We start from the raw sequence: 11599 nt of genomic DNA, 5'->3' as shown, positions 1-11599 counted from the left end.
TGGGTTTCCCTTCCTCTTCACAATATGTCAGTCTGTACTCTGGGTGGTGCAGGAGGCTTTGTTGCACAATTTCTTTATGATTTAGCCTGCACCTGCATCCTAATTTAGATCAAAGACATACAGAAGGATAATGAGGTGTAGTATGCAGAATAAGTGGGTATGAAAAATGTGTTAAGAAACCTTCCGAGACATTTAGAACACAAGTCATTAGCACATGGCCACAGCACTATAGTATGCTGGAAGACAAACACAACACAGCAACTACAGACCATCACAATCTGGGCAACAACACAATGCTTACACTACACACACTATTACAAGCACCATATCAAAATATAAAAGAAATAGAGAGGAATCACAGTGACAAAGAGATATATGATATTAACCCCTTCAGCCCAAGGATGTCTTTCATAATTTATTCCTATGCCATTACCTTTCAGTGATCTTGCTTAACTCTGGGCAGACTTTTAGAGATGGATGGATTACCGGTACATATACAGCAGACCCTCATTCCAATAGACTAACTGGGGGGAAGCCTGATCTGAAAAAGCCAATAACCCATTACATCTGGTGGCTCCCCCTGACGTGGGCTTTCAAGCACATTTGAAAATAAATGAATACAGTAACAAATTCTAGTACTACAAATGAAAACTAAACCCATTTTAATCTACTTGGCCAATCATTTTCCCCTTTTGCAATTTATTTCTCATCCTTGTCACTGCATTTCTTCATGACACACATAAATTGCAACTCACTGCACCCCATTCATTACAGCTGAAGGAAGTCTGGTGGCTTCATGTTTTCCATTAAATCCAATATCCAGTCAATTGAGGTATGTTATTTGAAGGTATAATTTAATTTCACTTACCTCCTTCATTACTAATGTGTTTTCCTATAAAACTGTCTGGCAGTATATACTGCAACAGCTGGCTTGTTCATGCCTGACAAAGGTAGGCAGCTCTAAGATGCACATTACAAGCCATGTTCTAAAGGCGTTTAAGAGAAACTAATGTGCAGGGCCAAGCAACACCATTCTGTCAGTGAAGTGACCCACCAACACACAGTGCTTCATGTACGGATGGAGGTGTAGAAGGATGTACCCTACAGTGAGAAGCACATGTGGAAACTGGAGTATTTGTGAGACTGGAATATAATTACATCCTTAGACTGAAGTGGTTAATTCTGCAGCATAAGGTTCAGTAGGAAGTGTTTTTCTCATCCTATTAGTACTTGCCTCTCAGTTAACACCTTCAACAGTGATGTCTTTGTTTTACTCTTGCACCTACCAGATTATTTTATTTAGATTTGGACAGACTTTAGGATACTGATGGGTCACATGTATTCCTAACTAAGGCTTCATTAACAGGGTTGAATAAAATAATCTGGTTGCAGCAAAAATAAAAATAGGAGACACCCAATTTAACTGACTAATGACTAGGTGACTGTGGGATTATTACTTGTCAGAACATACTAATATGCTTACTTTATATATCATTTAGACCTTAAATCACAAGGAACACTGATATGGCTGGTGTTATAATAAAATACATACAAAGCTTTCAAAACACTGTTGAAAGTTGCCTTCTTTTGCTTTTACCATCCATTTGCAATCTGGAGATGAAGAATTAGTTCCAAGCCACAATATTCAGCACTTGGGTTCATATTCTTGTCAGTTTATGAGCCTTTCTCTCAGCTCTTCCTTACTCATTTATTTTACACACTTCAGCTCGTTATTCTCTTTTTATTTTATCTATAACTTTTTCATAGTTATATATTCTGTACTTGGTAAATAAGTACTCGATTCATCTGTCCTTAACTCCTTCCTTGTCCAGTCATGAGCACAGGAGCTTAGGATTTGACTACTTAGCAAAGACATTTAAGGCAAGTGATCAGCTGCTTGCCCCAGCAGTTGTATAAAAACAATAAACTCCAACTACCCCTTGGAAGTACAGTAATCCCTAATGGACCACATCCTGCTAGCATGAAAACCCACTTGACCACCAAGCATCCATTTACTCATACAGTCACCACCCAGTGTGGGAAATGGTCTTCCAAGCTACAAGAAGCCACAAATAACATACAAACATACCATATATACAAATAACTTGGTATGGAAGAGGAGCTAAAGAGCTTCCTAAGCCGAAAATATGAGCCACACGATAGTTACATTATAGTGGAGAGAAAAAATAATTGCAGAGCACCTCCTGAACAAAGAAAAGCCATGTTTGATTCTGAAGACAGTGAGAGGCACTGCTATCAACACTCAACTCTAACTCAAATAGTCTAACTTGGTTAAAAGTCTGTACACAACCGAGAGAAACCCTTCCATTGAACCATTTATACAGTCCTTATAATTTAAGATTCAGCAGCCCATCACAGAGGTGCTGGGTTTACCATAATATTTAATTCCCAGGCAAGTCAGGAATTATGGCACTACCTACAGCCTACAAAATGTAGGGCAGGATATGAGCAATACAATAGAGCAAAGCATTTGTGTTATAATGGTAGGATTAGTATATCCTTCAAATACTGTCAACTACTGTACAGCATTACCTGGTGCAATTGGTACATCGCTGACAGAATTTAGCCCTAATGATTTGTTTTAGAAGCAACTACTGTGAAAGAAAGCTAATCCACTCAAGGAATAATGTGTTTGTCAGTCAAGTTCGGATGACAAGAAAGAGACTAACTGCTAGTGGCTGGCCATTAGCAAAGAAGTTTGAGCACAGCGAGACTACTGAAGTGTACTGGTAGACAACATTTATGAGCATTATATGCTGCAGTATTTCCATGAGCTGATTACCACCATCAGATGTGGTGGGGTGAGTGGTGAGGGTAAATGTTGGTCAGGTGTGCAGGAGTGCTGTCAGGTTGTGAGGCAGTTGCAGGTCAGGGTTTGGGTACTGCGGGGTCTCAATCACACCTGGGCCAAACTTCAGCTCAAGGAAATCCCTAACATTATTAGGTGCGGCAGCCAGGACCCCGGCAAATGTAATGGCTGCCAGTGGACGCAGGAAGTGCTCCGGAAAGTCAACATCCTGGCGGTGTCCCGTGTTCCAGGCTCCACCGCGAGTCATGGTGCCACCACGAGGGGTGAAGGGAAATATGTCCACATGTAGGTGGTTGGCAGTGCTGTAATGCACCCTAAAGAACCCTCCCTCTGCTGCCCGCTGCCACACAAACCCCTCCCCATCTTCAAGAGTCTGCCAACGAGCAGACTTCAAGGCAGGGCAGCGGTCCACATCCGAGGCATATATGCCTATATCAACATCATAGTCCCAAGGTATGATGTCCCCACTGCGCACAGCACCAAGCAGGGACCCCCCCTCCAGCCACCAGCGGGCCCGGCAGCCCTTCAGCACCTGGAAGACATGACGTGCAGTGGCCCTGAGTCCCTCCAGACAGCATGGTGGCGTCCAGCGGCCCAGGTGCAGGTACTGGGGTGTGTCTTGCACCACTGTTGGGAAGCAGCGAGGGGTGGCTCTGGTACACCCATACCAATGAACATCGCCACCAGAGCTCACCACCTTCTTCACACCCAGGGCAGCATACAGCGACACCCGCCGCTCTTCGTCCAGACCGTCCTTCTTCCAGCGCAAGTGTTCTGTGCTGTACAACTGTCGTCCCTCTCCCAGTAGCCCTCCTCGTCCCACGTGTACCTTCCATCCCCGTGCAGCACCCTGTATCCCAATGCTGAGAGGGATGGGGCGGGAAAGTGGATGAGTGAGGGCCAAGAGGTCTTTTGTGTGCAGCAGGAGGGCAGCACGGCCACTGACAGCATCACAGGCCTCACTCTGAGGTGCTGGGGCCACTGTCAGCGTCCAGGCCGCAACCTGGAGGGTGTAGCGGTGACACGTAAGGGGTGTTCCACCCACACCTACTGCTACCACTTGGGCATCACCTCCTTCCAACATGGCCACCAGGTCCTGCAGCTGCCCTGAGGATGACACCCGTGCTCCATCAGGCAGCAACAACACATGTGCTGCACCAGCAAGCAGCTGATGCAGGCTTGGGCGTGGACGTAACAGGTCTGGGGTGAGGACAATGGAAGATATACGGGGCGGCAGGGCCAGGGGTGGATACACCACCTGATCACTGACCACTGCAGCACGACACACACCACCGCATCCTCTCAACACACTCACCACAGTCTCCACCACATCGTTGTCAAAAGTCTCAAACTCTCGTACCAGCACCACCAGCCCCGCCAGAGGGTCCTTGGCCTCCCCTCTCCCCTCCCTCACCTCAGCCTCCTCGCCTCGGCCATGCCCCCGCCATACACCCTGCCCTGCCTGCCTCACCACCACCACCACTGTACACACCACCACCACCACCACCAATGTCCTCACCTTCCTTACACCCACCATCACTGCCTCTCACCAGTCTTAATTTTGTCACAGGAAACAAGCCAATAATTCTCTCATCCCTAGCTACAACTTGCAGATGACATACTCAACACAAATCACATATTCTAAACCAGTCTTACTTTATGTTACAGGAGACACGTCAACAATTTTCTCATCCCTGAAGCCAAAACTTGTAACTCATAACTCATTATCAAAGCTGAATTTCAACTGATCTTCACTGGATTGATGGCTATATGAATCTCACTTACTTGTATCATCATTTATAGAACACTCACAAGTATGAAAGTAAAGTAATTGCATTGCAACTTTGAGCCCAGCAATATAAATGATTTGTAGTTACTCAGATACAGTATGACACAACACAAACTGATTAACGATTTGATCACGGAAACAAAACAGCACAGACACACGGAATGGCATATTTATATAGGCAATAACCCAATGAAAGAAGACAATTACTGGGTTTCCTTACGGTACACTGAATACAGCAGAGGATGGGTGATCACATACAGCTCCACATATACAATGGGTTAGTCACACTGCTTACTTTCACTGCACTGAGGTTAATCATCACTGTTCTAACACTGAACCATCCATGTTCTAAAAATTTTCATTCTGTGCACTGCAGTAGGCTAAACCTCTTATACAAGGGTGAATGTCAATAGTCTGTCATTCTGTTAAGTACACACAGCACTGTCTAGCTCCTCCAACAAGGTAACCATTTATTAGTTCATCAAAAGGGTATTGCCAAAAAATTAATGCTGAATCACTGACTGTTTATTAGTTCATCAAGAGGTGACTGGCATAAAATTAAAATGCCATCACATTTCACTGGCACTCATGAACGGCGATATGGCTGCATCACCATATTTCAAAACAAAGCGCACACCACAAACACACGACAGTTACATTCTTGTCCCATCTGAGAATAAAATCACAAGTGCTCAACATCCCATTCTCACTGAGGTGGGGGTGATTCTGGACATATGACTCACCAACACTACAGTCAATCAAGTGGTCACAAACACTCATTTGAATTTATCTCAGAGATCAGATTTGGAAGTTAAGTGTTACAAAACTATTTACCAACACAGCAGTCACTCAAATTATCATAATCACACACTGACTCAATCTCGAAGCTCAAATTTGGACACATAAACATGCAAGTCAAACTTTATAGACTTGGTAACAGACATCACTAGTAATTACAATGCAGTGTGAAAACTCATACCATTATGTTAGCTTTGCAACATTCAACTTTGGCTGCAGAAGACGGCAGTTACGTATGTCATTGCAAGTTTGGATACAATACTGTACAGAAAATTTAAAACTTTGCACTTCATTACAGTCGTCACAGTGATCGTATAATTCGGTTGAGTACATCAATACACATCGGTATCCTGAGGCAATGCACAAAACCAGAGCATTTTGCATATTTGGGTGTTGGAGACGAGAAGCAATATCTGAGCATTAGGAATTTCTGTAAACTGCATAACCATAATGTGTACGCATTTTGGAAATGAACTATAAATCACTTTTTGTAATGCACAACAATTACTTGTTGTATGTAATTTGACAATACACTAAAAATCACTCATTGTAATATGTAACCTGAACTTTTATGTATTTTTGGCAACATTTTACAAAATCACTCTTTGTAACTGATAGGCCCAGCAGCAAGACACGTTTTGATCGCGAGTGAAACCAATGACCACACTGCCCAAGCTTGATTGTCGGGGTTGCAGGAGAATGTGTCATACTTTGATCACGTGTACATCAGAAGAGCTACAAAATTACAATTTGTATCCAATAAGAACAGTGATGAAATACCAGCATGACTTGTTTGATTTCAGAGAAATACAAGCATGATGCGTCTTGATAGAGAATGAATCAGAAAAGCATGGTTGAGAGCCGAGGGTCGTCGGGCTGGCAGGAACGTGTGTCGTCGGCGTCGCCACACAGCAGGCAACTCATCTCATAGTACTGGTAGTCATCCTCGACCCAGAAGCGGTGTGTGTGGCTGGCAATCACATGGCTGCAACCACCGCACACATCTGGGAAACATGGGCAGTTAAGAATATATTGAAAACCTGGAAGGTACCGTACTACAATGACAGTGGTGAGGGGCCAAAAGCCCTGTAGCTGGTCTGGCACAACACTCCCAGGTAGTTAACGCCACTACTGTTACTGTACATACCCTAATCTAAGTCCAGGCTGAGACTGCTGCACCTGCTTATCTCCTCTACACAACTATGGCAAAATCTACCCACTGCTATCGCGCGTTCAGCTATCGTGGTTATCTGCTATCGTGCACACATCAAATGCACAACCATACATGCTATCACGCACCCCAAGACCGCTATCACGCGTCAAGTTTGAAGAGCCCGGGTTGTGAACACCGCACCAGATTGATGCGACTCATCCCCAACCGCCCAATCACTTCAGTTGAATGCGCGTTAGTTCTCTGCCGACAGTGAAAGAGGAATTCCTTACACTTTTTTTTTTTATGTGTGATATAATGGCTGACAGACTGCACAAAAAAACACCAACCATCGCCAACGATACCACGGGCATTTGGAATTCATCTGGATGGATTCCTGCCGATACGATGGGCAAAACAGTGTGACCAAAACCCAGACGACTCGACAGAGAATATATCGTACTATGGCACTGAACATTTAGCCTAACACCGAATACTTATTAGTATTTTAGAATAAATATCAATCGTTTTGAAACCATTATAAAGAGTTAATATTTCCTATACTGAGAAAACTGTGATGTCGATAAAGTAATCACGTGTTTACAACTGAGACGGTGCTCTGATAACAGTGTGAGAAGCATGTCCTTTGCAGAGGATACGAGGAACGTGTGTGACAGCGTCCAAGTTTTGTTCCACTTAAATCTTACCCGGCCATTCCTGATACGAAGTACCGTGTGATAGCTGTGGACACTAAAGAAATCATGGAGAAAGCCAAAGAGATCTGGCAGCAACTAAGCCACTCCCAAGTCTCAGAACCCTTCAAACCACCCAAACCAAAGTTTGATCGCCTCTTATGTTGTTTATTTATTCATTATAATGTTATTATTAATGAAATAATGCTTGATTTCATGTTGGAGGAGAGACTGGCTGGAAATCGTAGGCATAAAGTGGTTAAAAGTTGGAAAAACGGGCCACCGAAAAACCAATTTGATATTTTCCCACTGATTGTTCAGTTCAGTTATCGCGAATTCAGCTATCACACACGATTCCTGTAACCAATTAGGCGCGATAGCAGGGGGTTGAGTGTACTGTACTCCCTGGGGTAGGCTGGACCTGTCAGGCTGGGTTGGCAGCTGGCCTAGAAGAAGGATGAACTCTAAATACACAACCAAAGCCCTAATAAGGGTTCATGACAGAAAGGGCATGTGACCACTAAGAAAATATGCCCATGCTTGGTCTCTCCTTGTTTTTGGATCCTATTTTACCCCATCCCTTGACACGGAAAAGGCGACGATAACAAATATGATATACAACAGGACTTACGATCATACTGGACCAGTTCCTGTGGTGTGTCCTGGGTGGTCCTGTTGGCCACGGCTAGGGTGTCCTTCTGACCGCAGCCTCTACACCCTCGCAGGTTGGCCAGGTACGCACCAGAGTCCAGACACACTGTGCCCTTGGCGGAGAAAGAATAAACACTTAATGGGACATTTACTGTGCCAAATTACCACTAACCATTAAGCAATTAGGGGAATGCATTGCTGCTCACTGCTTACTTGTTTCAAGATAAAAGTTTGAAAAAATCCAACATACCCAGTACTGTATGTTAATTTTACTTCACTTTATGTATGGGCTCTGTCACTGAGCTCTACACCTAAACTGGTATTGTACTGTAGTTCAAAATAATTTTTTGGAGTTTGCCAGGATAAACACTAAAATATATATATATATATATATATATATATATCAGTCCACACAGATATGTAGTTTATCCCATGGACAGTTCATCTTGTTCATTTCGATTTTGAAGGCTCCAACAAGCTTGCATGCATCGGCCTTGGTCACCTAATGGTGCCTCTCCATGCTGCTCGATTTCTGGCAGCTTCCCTATTCATTCCCTTTTCCCTAAGGACAGTATAGAAACCAAATCTTCATACTGTGGCCTGCAAGGTGTGAAACTATCCTGCTAATCATTCAGCCATGTGAACTAGATGTCACCTGATTTAGCCCATATTCAAGTCACTTACTTTAGGCTGTCACCTTAGGCAGATATTAATAGTATAATGTATAGTTATAACCAGTTTGCAGCTGAACTCTAAGAATCCACGAATAAATGGTTAAGTACTGTGTGATATTAGACAATCTGTTAAACAATCTTAAGTAAAAGTGCTCAAACTACTGTAAACTGTGGTACGGTATAATTTAAAACAGGTAGTAAAGTACACTACCATTCACCTGACACAATTTGTTCCCAATACTGTACTGCCAGACCTCAAGACATTACACTACAACACTGGTGACCATGCATTACACAGGAAGTCTCTAGATATCCTCACTCAACTCACTCTGTCTGGGTATTCCTCCTTAACACACTCGCGACACATCCTCTCGGATTACATGCTGACTCCTCACAACCAAAGTCTGCAAAAAAAGCACAGAACTCAGTAAGCAAAACAAAAGTGTAGTTATCATGAAGATGATGCATTACAGCTATGGTAAATTTTCTCAATCAGTTCTATAGACAGGGAACAGAAGGAATTGATACAAATAACGTTTCATGTCAACAGACTGACTAATTACATTTATACTGGTAATCTAACAGTGATTAAAAGTATACGAAAATATACATTTAACCCATTCAATACACAAAGTCTCTCCTATGGTAAATAAAGCTGTTTGGTGACAGCTAGGCAAAATACAAATTGGGCACCATTGTACTAAAAGGGCTAAGAACGATTGTACACACTGCGAAAAAAAAATTTGTTAAAAACTGAAGTGGTTGGTGGGGGTGCTCACCATCAATTCACTCAACGCAGTGCTGCTCTCCAGTGCCTGCCCTTTCCTCTCTTTCTTCTTGTTTTTCTTTCTTTCATTCTCTCCTCCTCCTCCTGTCTATTTGTGACTCTACACTGAGAGACATACCAAATGGTTTCCTGTACACCAGGAAACCATTTACTATGCTGGGTGGTATCCATATAACCAAAATTATGGCGCCTGGTGGTGTAGTGGGCAATTAAGGCTCTCTAATCGGACTGAGCTGGTGCAAATTTATACCTAAGGGGTGACTGGAGTTTACTGCTCATTGATTTGCCACTCAGGGATGAGTGAGGCTGGTCACTCTCATCTTAAATGTGAGGACCAACTTGCCTAGCCCCGGGCTCCTACACTCCTCATGAGGCAACACTAGATTAGATGATGAATTAATAAATGCATGGTACAAATTTAGTGGAAAATGAACTGATACATCAAAAGACAGGTTTGACGCAAGGCCCATATTTGCTACAAGATTAAATTAAACACACTTTTGCCATAACCATAATTTCTCTATGCATAATTCTACAGCAGTCTTATTTGACATCCTGCACACATGCATGTTTACCAATCCTAATGACAGAGCTGAACTGTTCAGTAGAAACTCACTGGCCTTTCCATAACAATAATTTTTTTTTTCTTTATTGCTTATATACCACAGATAATCTACTCACAGACATTGGATGAAGCCACAGGAATGCTTGTAATGAAGAGATCATTTCAATCACTATATGTAGTATGTATGTAATTTATACAACACAATACACTAAATATACAGTACTGTAGTTCAAAGCATCAGGTATTTCTACAAATCTAAATTATTTCCACAGTACAACAAAGTAGACTAAGTGGACTTAAAGGCTGCGGATAAATTGTGTGTGCAGGAAATGGAGAATGAGTCTCTTCAAGTAGTCAGGTACTGTAGTGTGATATGCAAGGACGGAAGTTTAGAGAATGAAGTATATGAAATGTTGCCGGTTCATTGTGAACAGTGATAAGAAATAGGGAGGTGAGCATGGAAGTGAACAAAATATATAAATAAAATAAATAAGTAAAAATAAAAAGCTGCTGAACGACAGTCCTAAGAACCCTACTCGACATTATGTAAGTGAAGCTTGGACCTGGTTGAAAGGAAAGCATATAAATCAAGAGAGAGAGCAGTGGAAATGAGTTATCTGAAAAGAGCATGTGGAGTTACACGGAGGAACAGACAGACAAAGGCAGAGTTACACGGAGGAACAGACAGACAAAGGCAGATGTGAAGGTATGCTGCTAGGTTGATGTGAGATGGCTTCTACTGTATTTGTATGATGCTGTTTCTTATACTCTGAAGTGATGTTCAAGAGAAATGCCTTCATGTAGTGGCACCAACATAACCAGGTGGCTCAACTGTTTATTTTAATAAATATCTCTCAATTCTACCCCTGTTCCCCGATAGGAGGATGGTGGACTGCAGATAGACAAACTTTAGCCTGCAATCCACAGGGTACACTTTTAGATATACCTGAGGCAACAACTACAGCAACAATCTGAAATGAATGCTGAGTGTAAACCATAAAAAAAAAAAAAAAAAAAAATGAAGCCTAACTAGGCTAGTCTCACAATTCAATTCATATAAAGTACCGGTAATGGTCCAATCATCACTAACAACTCGAACACTGAGAGTAATGATATGACAGTCCATCACGTATAAACACACACTAATCAGGTCTTTGAAATTTTTGAGTTCCACCCGTCACCAAAATGTTATGGCTGTCAAGCATGAGCACCTCCCATAAACAAAAACTAACGTAGCCTACAAAATACAAAGCCAAATTACAACTGATAACAAAGCTGCCTGTGTAACATTAGCACAAAAACAAGCCACTTACTTTTGGTTTAGTCTTTCGGGCGTTGACAGGCTGAATTAAAGCGCAGAACGTTGCGTCGGAACGCTGTAAACAATAATTAAAACAACAATAACAATAACTCTTGAGCTGACAGGGACTGGGAGGGGAGGGTTATTCGCACGCACAGCATATCTTTCCACATTACTAAGAACTTACTTCATGTACAACCAATGATACACAGTACTAAGGCGTTATAAATTAACTGCTAACGTTGAACCATTATTTACCTATGCATATGATGAAAAACAGGAACAGTAAATAAATAATTTAACTCAAACCGATTATTTGCACTTATTTATTCACACCTCCATTACGTTTAATTAATGTTTTAA

General features: G+C 42.3%; 2 protein-coding genes across 2 annotated transcripts; both read right to left on the bottom strand.

The window, feature by feature from the left end:
- Positions 1-2659: 2659 nt before the first annotated feature.
- LOC145396440 (ribitol 5-phosphate transferase FKRP) lies at positions 2660-4367 on the bottom strand. Its single transcript, XM_080269816.1, has one exon. It carries the CDS (start codon positions 4365-4367, stop codon positions 2847-2849), a length of 1521 nt encoding a protein of 506 aa, XP_080125942.1. The 3' UTR covers positions 2660-2846.
- A 1-nt stretch (position 4368) lies between these two features.
- On the bottom strand, positions 4369-11365 carry LOC145396441 (protein Churchill-like). Its single transcript, XM_080269817.1, has 4 exons — positions 11250-11365; positions 8913-8988; positions 7891-8023; positions 4369-6421 (listed from the first exon to the last, which is right to left on the bottom strand). Exons 2-4 carry the CDS (start codon positions 8949-8951, stop codon positions 6258-6260), a joined length of 336 nt encoding a protein of 111 aa, XP_080125943.1. The 5' UTR covers positions 8952-8988; positions 11250-11365; the 3' UTR covers positions 4369-6257.
- Positions 11366-11599: the final 234 nt, after the last annotated feature.

The sequence above is a fragment of the Coenobita brevimanus genome, chromosome 38, assembly GCF_032717465.1.
Source record: "Coenobita brevimanus isolate Jiangsu-jjx chromosome 38, ASM3271746v2, whole genome shotgun sequence".
NCBI classification, from domain to species: Eukaryota; Metazoa; Arthropoda; class Malacostraca; order Decapoda; family Coenobitidae; genus Coenobita; species Coenobita brevimanus.
Note: the sequence above shows the minus strand (reverse complement) of the source record. Positions and strands in the feature narration are given on the sequence as shown.

Excerpts from the sequence above, each read along its gene's own strand:
- LOC145396440 (XM_080269816.1), bottom strand. The coding sequence starts at position 4,367 with ATGGTGGGTGTAAGGAAGGTGAGGACATTGGTGGTGGTGGTGGTGGTG.
- LOC145396441 (XM_080269817.1), bottom strand. The coding sequence starts at position 8,951 with ATGTGTCGCGAGTGTGTTAAGGAGGAATACCCAGACAGA. Across the intron at positions 8,024-8,912 it reads AGGAGGAATACCCAGACAGA|GGCACAGTGTGTCTGGACTC; the intron begins GTGAGTTGAGTG and ends TTCTCCGCCAAG. Across the intron at positions 6,422-7,890 it reads GGAACTGGTCCAGTATGATC|ATGTGTGCGGTGGTTGCAGC; the intron begins GTAAGTCCTGTT and ends CATGTTTCCCAG.